The sequence below is a fragment of the Jaculus jaculus genome, chromosome 1, assembly GCF_020740685.1.
Source record: "Jaculus jaculus isolate mJacJac1 chromosome 1, mJacJac1.mat.Y.cur, whole genome shotgun sequence".
Classification (NCBI taxonomy): domain Eukaryota; kingdom Metazoa; phylum Chordata; class Mammalia; order Rodentia; family Dipodidae; genus Jaculus; species Jaculus jaculus.
Genome location: NC_059102.1, coordinates 122,674,644 through 122,687,961, shown reverse-complemented (window position 1 = coordinate 122,687,961; position 13,318 = coordinate 122,674,644). Strand labels below are relative to the sequence as shown.

The 13,318-nt window shown below is 44.1% G+C and overlaps 1 protein-coding gene across 4 annotated transcripts in view; it reads left to right on the top strand.

Annotated features, from left to right (window-relative positions):
• The first annotated feature begins 1,670 nt into the window (after window positions 1-1,670).
• The window catches only part of Ecpas (Ecm29 proteasome adaptor and scaffold), a 154,344-nt gene continuing 142,696 nt past the window's right edge, over window positions 1,671-13,318 (top strand). Inside the window, exons 1-2 of one of the 4 annotated variants that reach the window (XM_045146662.1) lie at window positions 1,709-1,724; window positions 11,269-11,372. In XM_045146662.1, coding sequence (XP_045002597.1) covers window positions 11,351-11,372 — 22 coding nt within the window. In that variant the 5' untranslated portion in view covers window positions 1,709-1,724; window positions 11,269-11,350. Of the gene's footprint in view, window positions 1,725-2,264; window positions 2,308-11,268; window positions 11,373-13,318 lie in introns of those variants that run through there. The other 3 variants (XM_045146658.1, XM_045146666.1, XM_045146650.1) reach the window with 3 other exon arrangements.

Genomic DNA, 13,318 nt, shown 5'->3' with positions numbered 1-13,318 from the left:
TGTGTGCAGATATAAGGATGGTCTTGAAGTATGCATATTTAATCTTTTTTTTTTTTTTAGGTAGGGTCTCACTCTAGTTCAGGCTGACTTGGAATTCACTGTGTAGTCCCACGGTGGCCTAGAACTCACAGCAATCCTCCTACCTCTGCCTTCCCAGTGCTGGGATTAAAGGTGTGCGTCACCATGCCCAGCTTAATCCTACTTTTCATAATTTTCTCTGGGTGTAGCTGAGCTGGCAGGAAGGGTTCACTTTTATGATATTCCAACTCATTTGCATTTTTTACAAAGATAATGTAAATTTATTGTAAATATAGGAAGTAATAACTTCAGTGTTGTACTGGCCTATGTTATATCTAAGTGAAACATACTCAACTTTCAACACATTTATTAGGGCCTTAGAAATTTTCACTTGGGGACTAAATACAATTTCAGTTCACTTAGAATCTTGATTTCTATCTTTCATTAAAAAAAAAAAAAGTACCGGGTGCGGCGGTGCACACCTTTTAATCCCAGCACTCGGGAGGCAGAGGTAGGAGGATTGCTGTGAGTTCTAGGCCACCCTGGGACTACACAGTGAATTCCAGGTCAGCTTGGGCTAGAGTGAGACCCTACCTCGAAAAACAAAACAAAACAAGTATGGGCTGGAGAGATCCGTTAGTAGTTAAGGCACTTGCCTGCAAAGCCTAAGGAAACAGGTTGGATTCCCCAGTACCCAGGTATGCCAGATGCATATGGTGACAGATTTCCTTTAGCAGTGGCTAGAGGACCTGGTACACCCATTCTCTCTGCCTCTTTCTCTCTCTCTCAAATAAATAAAAAAAAAAATAAATAAAACATTGAAAAAAGCATTTGAAGGCTGGAGAGTTGACTTAGGGGTTAAGGCATTTGCCTGCAAAGCCTAGGGACCCAGGTTCGATTCTCCAGGACCCATGTAAGCCAGATGCACAAGGTGGTGCATGTGTCTGGAGGCCCTTGCGTGCCCCATTCTCTCTCTCTCAAAAAATAAATATAAAAAAATTAAAAAACAAAAGTATTCTTTTAAAAACAGCATTTGATCTGGCACCTAATTTATGACAGTGCCGATACTTAAAGTACACTGATTATGTGATCTCCTAATTTGGATTTCATTTTACAAGCGCAGATGGCCTCGTGGACAGAGTGAAGGCACGGAGTTAAAGCTGGGGTATGAATGAACCCTAAATGACTCAGGTGAACAAGAAGCATGAGCAAGTCCTGGCGTCCCCACGTAGCTCATGCGGAACTTCTAGGCGTCGAGGTTCAGTGCGCCGAGGGCCCGGGGCGTTCGGAAGCCGTCCCCGGGCGAGCGCTGCTCGGTGGGCCGCGCGCGCGAAGCGCCCCCGGGGGGCTCTCGGGAGCCTGAGTCAGCGCGCTGCGGCCGCGAAGTTCGTCGGGCGGTGCAGGGCGGGGCTTCCTCCGGCCGACTGGGAAGCCGGCTCGACTTTTCCGAGTCCACGTCTCTCTCCCTTTGGACGGACGTGTTTGTCCAGGTTGGGCCCGGCCGGCGTGACGAGTAGAGACCTTTAAAGCGGCCGCTCGGGCCCCGCCGGGCAAGGTCTACCTCAGCCGGGGAGGCTCGGCCTAGCCAGGGAGCGCCCGGCCTCGCGCGGCCGGCTCCTCGGGCCCGGCCCGTCCGCCCGACACCTCGCTCCGCCGCCGCCTCGCCGAGCGCAGCATCGCGAGCATGGAGACCGGCTCGGACGCAGGTCAGAGGGGGTCCGGCGTGTCCCGCCGTGGGGGAGCGGGCCTCCAGGTCGGGTCGTCGCGGGGAGCGGCGGCGGCGGCGGCGGCGGCGGGCGGCAGGTGGGCTGGACGAGCCGGGAGAGGGAGCGCGAGCGAGGGCGGGCGAACGGGCGCGCGAGGGGCCGGCGGGGGGAGGGCGCTGGGAGGATGGCTCAGCTCTTTCTAAATATAAAGCCGGCGTGAGCGGAGAGGAGCGAGAGCTGGGCGCCGAGCCGCGGCGCGGGGACTCGGCCGCACCGGCGGCGGCGGCTCCGCGGAGGCGCGAGCTCGCGGGGGCGCGGCGAGAGCGACGCTCGCGAGCGCCGAGGACGCAGGCGGCGGGCGGGCCTCGTGGGCGCCGCCGACACAGCCCTCGCGAGGTGACCGGAGGGCGGCCCGCGGCCCCTGCGGCACTGCACGGCTCGGCTCCGCGAGCCCCTCACGCCGCCCACCCGCGTCCCCTCTCCGCGCCCCTCCTCCCCTCCCTCCCTCGCTCGCCCGCCCGCCCGCTCGCTCCCCGGCGCAACATGGCTGCGGCCGCCGCCTCCGCCTCCCAGGACGAGCTGAGTAAGTGCAGGCGCCCAGCCTGCGGCCGCGAGCCCGAGCCTGCGCCCGGCCAGGCCGCCAGAGGGAGGGACTAGGGGCCGGCGGCGGCGGCGGCCGGGGCTAGCTGGAGGACCTGAAGGTTCGCTCGCGTGGTGCCAGGCCCCGGGGAAGGGCAGGCGGGCGGTGGCCGCGGCGTGGCGTGCGGGAGCGAGGGAGGCTGGGGCGCCCGGGCCTGGCGGGAGGGAGGGCGGGCGGGGCGCGGGATGCCGCCGCGGGCGTCCGTAGGCCTCAGGTTTGCACTGTCACGTTGCGAAATTGAAACCGGAGCTCCGGGCGGAGCCACCTCTGTCCGAGATCCGCTCCGTCCGGGGGTGGGGGGTGGTGGGGGAAGGAGCGCGGCCGCCCGACCCCTTGCCCGGGCTGGCTGGCTTGCGCTTCCCGACCTCCCCGCGGGGGCCGGGCGGTGGGGGGCGTCTAGTTTGACCGTGCTGTGTCCCTGAGTCCTAACTGTTGGGCGAGTTCTGGAAAACATGGAGCTTTTGGGAGGAGGAGAAAAGGTGCCTATTTCTCACATCCTAGGAAGTAGCCGAAAGGTCACGGAGAGGCGGTGACTCTCAGGTGCAGCGTGGAGGGCGCCGAGGGTCGCCCTGCTGGCGGCTGTAGAATCCTTGGGGTGACAGCGCTGTCAGGAAGGGAGGGCAATGGCAATGCACACAGCAGGCTAAGCGTCGCAGTTTTTCCAGGGATTGCCCATCCATGTTCCGGGAGAGCTGTGGTCACCCTGAATCCCAGGCTGCCCTGCCTGCTGCCTGGGTCCGCCTCGGTGCTTTGTGGGTAGTGTAGTCTCAGGGTGCCCTAGACCCATTCTGGGGTTTTAAATCTCATTCACTTTTCGTAGGTTATGTAGGATAATTTCTGATTATGATTCGTGAGGGGGGTTTAGTTCAAATGCTTTAGGTTGAGAGCCATCTCTCTCAAATGTTGCCCTTCAGTTTATGACATAAAGAAGAAAGGTGTCAATTGGGGATGATGTAATTTAAATGGGAGCCTGGGCGAGGTGTTGCAAGCTTCAGTTTGTGAAGCTTACAGCTGTTAAAGCTTCTGCATCTCCATATAAAGGTTATAAACATAATGTATGTTTCTTTGGTGCTTGTTAGTTGAAAGCTACTTTTATGAACATGATCTCACTTTTACCCTCATAACAATCTGGTATGGCAGGTAGGTAGGAATTATCCTTGTTTTATAGAGGAGGCAGGTTTAGAGTGATTAAAACTTACTTGCGTTGACACAGAACTGGTGGAGCAGGAGCACTGTTTGCTCTTATTGAAGCTGAAGCAAACACTTGTACCTTCCCTGGGCAGGATGGAGAGCTTTAGACAAGACAGGATTTTCATGGTTTGGAAAGAGGTGGACGTGGGATAATAGCTCCAAAGTTGATCCCTAGTCTGTCTCAACGGATGCATCATCAGGCCTTCTGAAGAGATTAATTAGTTCCCTGATTTCATTTTTCAGTTAAAAAAAAAAATTTGGTAAGATACAGATATCATACAATTTCTCATCTTAGCCATTTAAATGTACAGTTCAGTTTTGTTAAGTGCATATACACTGTTGTGCATCACCACCACCATCCATTTTCAGGACTCTTGTCTTCAAAACTGAAAGTCTGTACCTATTAATTCCCCAGTCTCTCCTCCTCCCCCCAGCCCTTGGCAACCATCATTCTGTTTTCTGTTTCTGATTTTGACTTTTCTAGCTACCCCTTGTCAATGTGTCACTCTATATTTCTTTTCTTTTTTTTTTGTGATTAACTTATTTCATTTAGCATGCTTTCAAGGTTCCTCCATGCTGTAGAATCTGTCAGAATTTTCTTTCAAAGGCTACCATTGTATATTTACAGTACATTTTCTTATTTATCTTTCCGTGGACAGTTCAGTTGTCTCCAAATTTTAGCTCTCGTGAGTAATGGTGTTGTGAACCAATAGTTTGGCATTGAGCTCTCTCTTTTCAATTCTTTTGGGTGTACACCACTAATTTTTTGAGGAACTGCCTTTTTTTTTTTTGGTCTGGCTTTGGTGTTTTCCCCCCTCTCCCCCCTTTGGTACTGGGCATTGAATTTAGCACCTTGTACACGCTATGTTAGGCAAGTGTTCTACCTCTGAGTTACATTCTAAGCCTATAATCTGTGTTTGACTGTGGTCATGCCATTTTGTGTTCCCACCAACAATGAATAAAGGGTTCCCCTTTCTTTCTTTTTTTTTAAAATTAGTTTTCTATTCTGCAAGTACCGGCAGTTTGGTACCATCATTAGGCTCATCTGTGACCTACCCCCTCCCCTATGGCCCCTCCTTGTTGAGGTATATGGGTCGTGCATTGTGGAGTTAGCCCACAGTTATTGGTACGATAGATGTCTCTTCATATCATGACCCAACATGTGGTTCTGACATTCTTTCTGCCCCCTCTTCCGCAAAATTTCCCTGAGCCATGTTGGGTTCATTTTTGTCTGCTTCAGTGATGAGGTGTTGGGGGTCTCTGGGGCTCCCCTTTCTTTATATTTTTGCTAACACTTTTTTTTTTTACTCCTGTATTCTCAGTATTTTTCATCTTAGTGGATGTCAGGGGGTCTGGTTTTTTAAAGTTGACATATTGCATGGTATCTAAGATTCTATTGTGGCACTAAATCCATTAAAATCTCAGTTACTGGTAGGGATGGCAAAGAAAATGAAAGCAAGAATTCAGTATCATTTTGAAGTGGTTCATGTATTTGTGTATATGCAGTGATGCCTAGATCAGGTACCTGTTAATATGCTGGTTTATTTCCGGTTATGGGACTTATTGGATTTAGTAGGTAATACATAAGTTGGGAACTGATAGTAGACCAGTTCCATTGTTTTCTTTGGTCATCTCTCCCTCTCTTTCTTCTCTTTCTCTCTCTCTCTTTCCCTCTCTCTCTCACACAAATCTGTTGGCTTAGTTTCTGTTTTTCAGAAGAGAATACATACTTGGCAATTGATGCCTTAGAATGACTTAACTTGATGTTGTGTATGTATATATACTAGTTAAGAAATTTTGGGCTGGAGAGATGGCTTAGCGGTTAAGCGCTTGTCTGTGAAGCCTAAGGACCCCGGTTCGAGGCTCGATTCTCCAGGACCCACGTTAGCCAGATGCACAAGGTGAAGCATGCATCTGGAGTTCGTTTGCAGTGGCTGGAGGCCCTGGCATGTCCATTCTCTCTCTCTCTGCCTCCTTCTCTCTCTCTCTCTCAAATTAAAAAAAAAAAATTTTCATGTGAGGAACCTGGCATGGTGGTACATTGCTGATAATCCAAGTACTTAAGAGGCTGAGGCAAGAGGATCTTGAGTTTTAGACCAGGCTGTGCTACATAGCAAAATTCTGTCACAAAATAAATAAAGTATTTTTAAATTTCAGGATGGCGACATTAAAAGAGGAGATGGCTGATAAAAGGCACTTGGAAAGTTCCAAGAAAAAGAAGTTAATTGTCTGATTATTTCGTAGCAACTTTTTTTTTTTTTTTCGAGGTAGGTTCTCTCTCTATCCCAGAATTCACTCTGTATTCTCAGGGTGGCCTCGAACTCACAGTATCCTCTTACCTCTGCCTCCTGAGTGCTGGTGTGCGCCACCACGCCTGGCTTTTTTTTTGTTTTTGATACTGGTCTTACTATGTTACCCATGCTGGTCTCCAACTCTTGGGCTCAAGGATCCTTCTGTCTTAGTCTCCTGAGTGCAGAGACTATAGGCTCTTCCCACTGTGTCTGGCCTACTATCATTTATTTATTTGATAGAGAGAAAGATGCAGAGAGAGAGAGAGAGAGAGAGAGAGAGAGAGAGGGAGAGAAGGCCTGTACCAGTGCCTCCAGCCACTGCGCACTCCAGATGCATGTGCCCCCTTGTGTATCTGGCTTACATGGGTCCTGGGGAATCAAACTAAGGTCCTTTGGCTTTGCAGGATTACTGTTATTTTTGACTAATAGATGATAATAGAAGCAAACCTGGGTGCAAGTGTTGTTTTTTTTTTTAAATTTATTTTATTTATTTTGAGAGGGTGGGAGAAGAGGGCCAGATACAGAGAGTGGGTATGTAGGTTCTCTAGCCACTGCAAATGAACTCCAGAATGCATGTGCTACCTGTGCAGCTGGCTTACATAGGTACTGGGGAATTGAACCTGGGTTCTTAGGTTCGCAGTCAAATGTCTTAATTGATAAGCCATCTCCAGCCCTGTGCCCTGATTTTTTTTTTTTTTTTTTTTGCTTTGTTTTTTTGAGGTAGGGTATCACTCTGGTCCAGCCTGAGTTGGAATTAACTACGTAGTCTCAGGGTGGCCTTGAACTCACAGCAATCCTCCTACTTCTGCCTCCCGAGTACTAGGATTAAAGGCGTGTGCCACCATGCCTGGCTTCTGCCCTGATGTTTTATTGTGAAACTTAATATACAGAAAAATTGAAAGTGAATATTTATATATCCACCACTTAGATTCTATTTTTGGTAGTGTACTCTTCGGTGGCATTATGTACAGTTTGACCTGGGTCTTACTCTGTAGTCCCAGGCTGACCTCAAACTCACATCACTCCTACCTCTGCCTCCTGAGTGCTGGGATTAAAGATGTGTGCCACTACACCCAGTTCTAGTCTAGCTTTTAATTCCATAGTCATTTTCAGTTGTATCTGCCACTATATTTTGTAAGAGCTTTTTTTTTAAAAAATTTTTATTTATTTATTTGAGAGAGACAGACACAGAGAGAAAGACAGATAGAGGGAGAGAGAGAGAATGGGCGTGCCAGGGCTTCCAGCCTCTGCAAAGGAACTCCAGACACGTGCGCCCCCTTGTGCATCTGGCTAACGTGGGACCTGGAGAACCGAGCCTCGAAGCCTCGAACCAGGGTCCTTAGGCTTCACAGGCAAGCGCTTAACCGCTAAGCCATCTCTCCAGCCCTTTGTAAGCTTTTGAGAAGCAGAATTAGCCTTCCTCTTCCACTCTCCCATCTTTCTGTCCTTGAGACAGGTCTGGCTGTGTATCTCAGGCTGTCCTCAAATTCTGGATCGTTTTGCTGAGATTACAGGCATGTGCCACCATGCCTAGCCTTATTAACTGAATGGTTGACTAAGTAATATCATTGAATATGAAAGTGGTGAAAAGGAAGCAATGAAAGGATAGTCTTGGGTTGAGATTGGTTACAAGTTACAATCCTTTTAGAAATCTCATGTAGCTTTTACTTTAGCCAGGTGATTGCCATGGAATAGTAAAACTAGTGTTTATTGAGAACATGCCTATTCATTGATTGGCCCCTCAGAACTCTGTGAATTTATAACTGCTGTCTCCGTGGTGAAGTTACCCTCTTTATTATTACTAGTTAAGGCTTGAAGTCAAGGTTCTCTGATCCCAAACTTTACATGAATTCTGCTCTGACACTGCATTAACTTCCCTGCAAGGGAGGATATAGTTTACAGAAAGACAGTGGTATCTTTTTTTCTTTTTGTGTATTTTTCTGGCATGCAGAAAGAATCTCATGTAGTGTATAAAATGTAGCAGTGCCCTTTACTCCCTCCCTCCCTCTCTTCCTTCTTTCCTTCCTTCCTTCCTTCCTTCCTTCCTTCCTTCCTCTTCTTTCTCTCCTCTCTCCTCCTTCCTTCCTTTTCCCTTTCCTTTTCCCCTTTCCCTTTCCTTTTCCCCTTTCCTTGATGCATGAAATCAAACCCAGGTCCTCAAGAATGCTGGGCAAGTACTCTACCCACTCTTACCATTGAGCAAACCCCCCGTCCTGTGGCAATGTTTTGCTGTTCATTGAGCAGAATATATTAAATTTTTGGATAGAATGTCAGAAGAGAGAGTAGTTCATATTGCTAAAGATATTTCTGAAATCTAGTTTGTAAATTCCTTATGGTCAAGTCTGTGGCCTCTTTATATTTTGGTTCATATTTGAAAATGAGATGAAATTCACTGGAGGACAGGTGGCTAGTTTTTCTTTGTTTTGTTGGTCTATGGAAAAGCTGACACAGTAGTTTTGTTTTAGCAGTGACTAGAGAAGTTTCTGACAAAGGGAAAGGAAGTATTTAAGACTACCTCATCAGCTGTTTGGTAGTTTTATATGTTGGGCTTTGTGACTGTAAGGTAGCTTCAGAACTGATCTTTCTTGCCAACTTGTGAAAGAGCAGTGGCCTATAATTTTAAAGCATATACTAGTAAGTTTGACCATTTGTCATAGCCATGGGAAACTTTAGTTGTACAAGTTGTCACTTTTCAACATACCAGATATATTTTGAGACAGGCTTTATAAGAGTTTGTTATTTGGGGGCTGTGTGTGTTGGTCTGTGAGCTACTGAAATAGTCTCCAAAAGATGATCACTCTGCTGACAGGTGTATATACATGCTGCTAGGATGATTTTTGTAGAAAGGCTTTCAAGCCTGTATCACTTACGTTTTGGAGAGTGTTGAGTGTTGAAGCTCAATCTTCATTTACATTTTGGTTACTTAATATATTAGGGACTGTAAAACATAAAATGATAGTGTTATTTCTCTTTTTATCAGTTTTAATTCCAATTTTTTTACCTTTACCTTGTTCTGTTTTGAATTATGCAATCAGTAAACTAGTGTTTAACAAAGGCAATTTCCAAAGGAGGAGAGTTGGCACTGAGACATTGGCCTTTTCTAGAAGATAGATGCTAAAATTGTAGGCACTGCCAAGTGCTCAGATGGTTTGATCCAGTTGTCCATCTCTTTTCAAGCCTGGCCAAGTCTCTGCCTTGATGCTTGCTGTCTTGTATGGCATGTTTTAACCACATACTTTCCAGGTTAGTAAGCAGACTTGTAAAATTTAGTGAATAATTTATACTTCTGTCCCTAGAGTGCTTATATTTAGACACAGGTTTATATGTCATTATAAATAGCTAATGTGAAGCATCATGAAAAATGCCCGCCCAGATGACTTTGGAAACCTCAAGAAAAGGACCATAGCATTCTAGGGCCAGTGAACAATAGCTTGATCTGAGACATAGGATAATAATATACATTTTAGAAGTAGCTAAGTAAGTCAGTCTGATAGGAGGGAAATGAAGGCCCTATGACTATGTGAAGAACCCGGAAAGGATATAAACTTTATAGCCTGAGACTTGGGTGTGTGCTGCCTTTATGTTTTGGGATTTTGGGTCCTGACTCTGTTTCTTTCTCAGAAAATTGGGATAACAAGGAATACTTATGGTGGTGTTAGGATTAATGTATATGAAAAATGCTCTTGTATAAACCATTAAGGTCTCTATAAATTATTAATATTTTTTTTGGTGTGTGTGGGGGGACAAGAGCAAGTGATGCTGAGAAGATAGGTTGGGGCCAATATGTTGTAGGACTGCCAACATAGCCACTTTGAACTTTGTTCTGTAGACAGCGGAGAATCATCAAAGGCTCTTAACAGCAGTGTAACATGAGCAGATCCTGTCTTACAAGGATAACAGGTGGCAGTGGTGTAACATTGATTTTAAGGATCCAGAGATCAAGAGCAGGAAGACTAATGAGGAGGACATCACAGTGGCTAAAGTAGTGGAGGGTCTGAATTGGGACAGTGAAAGTGGCTTTGGCAAGGAGGAATGTTAATCTAGAATCCCTAAATTAGAAGAAATGACTGGCCAGTGTCATTAAAGAGAGGGAGGGGTAAGGGGTAATTCCAAGAATCTTAACTGGGGACTGTGGGGTGGACTAATAGGGAAGAATGTAGCTGTTAGGCAGACTTAGGGAATTAGAAGTGGAAAAAAGAAAGAATAGCATTATATTGAACAGATAAATTATTTGTTAAATGAATGAATGAATGAGGCATACTTGTTGGATTGTTTAGGGAGAATGTTCTGCTCAGTGGCTAATGCTTCTATAGTTGTAGTCAGAGGTGATTTTTGAATGGTGGTTCTGCAACTTTTTGGTTAATGTGTCCTTGAACACAAAACCACTTAATTTCTGGGCCATGCTTTCCTCATCTGTAAAATGGGGTCACATCAACACTGTCTTTCTGGATTATTCTAAGAATGGGAAGAAATGATGCATATTGAACATTAAAAATGTGGCACAGGGGCTGGAGAGATGGCTTAGCGGTTAAGCGCTTGCCTGTGAAGCCTAAGGAACCTGGTTCAAAGCTTGATTCCCCAGGACCCACGTTAACCAGATGCACAAGGCGACACACGCACCTGGAGTTCATTTGCAGTGGCTGGAAGCGCTGGCACGCCCACTCTCTTCTCTCTCTCTCTGCCTCTTTCTCTCTCTGTCACTCTCAAATAAATAAATAAAAACAAACAAAAAAAGTTTTTTAAAAAATGTGGCATAGTGTTTGGCGCATGGGTAGTAGGAATGTGGGAATTTTGCTTCTGAAGCTTGGGAATGATGATGGAATCATGTGTATGAAGAGATCATTCAAAGAGAAGTGTTTGGAGCTGCACAAATTTAAGGGTGAGAAGACAAGAAAGAGATATGACTGTTAACCACTTTTTTTTTTCTTGAGTTTTTGAAGCAGTATTTCACTGTATAGGCCAGACTGGCCGAAGTATTTGATCCTCTTGCTTCAGTTTCCCAAGTGCTTACTCATTTATATTTCTGAGTTGTAATGTCCTAATAACATGCGTACCTACTAACAATTCTTATAAAACTGTTGTATAGTTGAAATACTTTTTAAAATTTTAATATGTTTGTAACATATACATACTTACATAATATGTGTTGTATTGACCTTGGATTTTTTTTAAGACTTTAGTGAATAAATATCAGTGTTTTTTTTTTTTTTTTTGAAGCTACATATATAGCCACAATTCTGTTTATGGAGATATTCTTTATTCTTTCCCAGATTTGGTATTTACTGTATTTTTTCCTCATTCTGGTTTGCAAAGTAAGGCATCACAGATCTTAGCAAGAAATGAAAAATGCTTATTTTTTCTTAAAATAGTACCTATGCTTATAAATCTTTTAATTGTATTTTTTTGGTGTTCTAAATAATAGATTCTTTACACAATTGCATATGTACGAGTGGATGAACACACCATTGGTGATCCAGAGGATTTTTGTCAAGATTGGATAAACCATGTATCACATTGATTGTAGAGGTTAGTAGATTTAGTTCCTGAGGGTATATGCATTTTTTATAGCAGCATTTAAAAATGCATAGATTATTAGGAAGCAATTTTCCCTTGAGATATTCAGGTTTTTTTTAATTTCCTAACTGAGAGAATCAGTGAAGCTATGTTAGTTTGTATATGCCTCATGTCTTCGTTCTCTGTGATAATTACATAAATTAGCAAGAAAGAAGAAAATATGCATTTTGAAGATAATTGCTTAGCAGTGAGCACAAGAAAGGACAATAGATGATAGTCGACAAGTAACATTTTCTGCCACACAAAAAAGATTTCACATGCTCCAGGAACATTATTATGAAATTAATTGTTTTATGAAAGTGATATTATAGGAGGTATCATCTTGGTAATTGGCTATTCTTTACTCTGTTATTTTGTTGTATACTGTAATTTTTTTAAAAAGCTATTTGATTGTACTTTATTATCAGGTAGAACAAGCATATGGTGCCAGTGCTGTTCTTTGATGATATTGGATAGTCCTTTGAAACCCCATAAGATTCAGATTGTAATTCTCTGATATTACGAACCCAATATCCAGTGACTACTTGAGATTTAATAACTTCAATCCAAAAGTGAATTTTGTTGCTAACTTCTAATATAACTTGTAAGCTAATTTAATTATTCCTCCCCTAGTAACTGCTATATCTTTTTTTTTTTTTTTTTCGAGGTAGGGTCTCACCCTAGTCCAGGCTGACCTGGAATTCACTATGTAGTCTCAGGGTGGCCTCAAACTCACGTGATCCTCTTATCTCTGCCTCCCAAGTGCTGGGATTAAAGGCATATGCCACCACACCTGGCTGCTATATCTTTTTATTGTGGGTATTGCCAATTATTGTGTATGATGCCTTAGTTCATTTATGTGGAATTTTGAGTAATAGAATATTTTATAAGCCAGAATTAAACTTTAGAATGAGTTTAGGTTTATTTTTGCTATTTCCCATATTTTTGTTCCTGAGGTGCCCCAAGAAATGGAAAATTGGGGGGTTAGAAAAGTAATGAGGACATTGTTTATTCCCGTCTAGATTCTTGATTTATTTTCTGCACCTGTGAGCAAGATTAATACCTTTATGATAGATATTGAAGATAAGTAGATTAAACCACAAATACTAGGATTTACAGCGACTTTAATAAAGAACCTTTTAGCTAGGCATGGTAATGTATGTCCATAGACCCAGCACTTGAGAGGCTGAGAAGGAGAATTGCTGCAAGTTTGAGGACAGCCTGGACTACATAGCAATTCCAGGCCATCCAGGGCTACATGTGAGATGCTGTCTAAACAAAAACAAAACAAAGCAAAACAAAAAAAGAACATTTTAGACTTTCTCATACCTAAATGAGTATTATCCTTCCAAGTAATGAGTTGCTTTTGGTGAAATTTAACTATCCTATATTTAACCATTTTTGCAGCATGAACTCTCTTACATAGTGTTTATTATCTTCTTCAAACAGTCTTTCTTAAGCTGAAACTATTCTTCCACTTACTGCCTTACTAACGCTCATTTCTAATTGGTGTCTGCCAGCTGCTGGCTCTGGGGGAAAGGACCTCCTTGGGAGGTGGGGGTGTTGTGAATGCCAGTGTTTGTGTGAGGGGCTCCTTTCCCTTCCCATGGCCCCTTGAATTTCTCTTTCTATCCTATCTCAAAAAGACCCATGGGAATTGTATCAGAGATCCACCTTGACAGATTGGCTGTGATTAAGGTGCAAAGTCATGTTGTATATAGTTGTCTAGTAGGATTTAATTACTTCTCCATCACTTTTTCTGCTGAATCTCTGATGTAATTTATAACACACTGGAAAAAGAGCATTGTGATTGGAGGTTGACTGTCACTTACTAGTTTTGTGATTGATTTTGGTGAAGATAATTTTTTAGGTAGTTTATTATCATCTTTATTTATTCTTATATTTATTTTTGGAGTGGA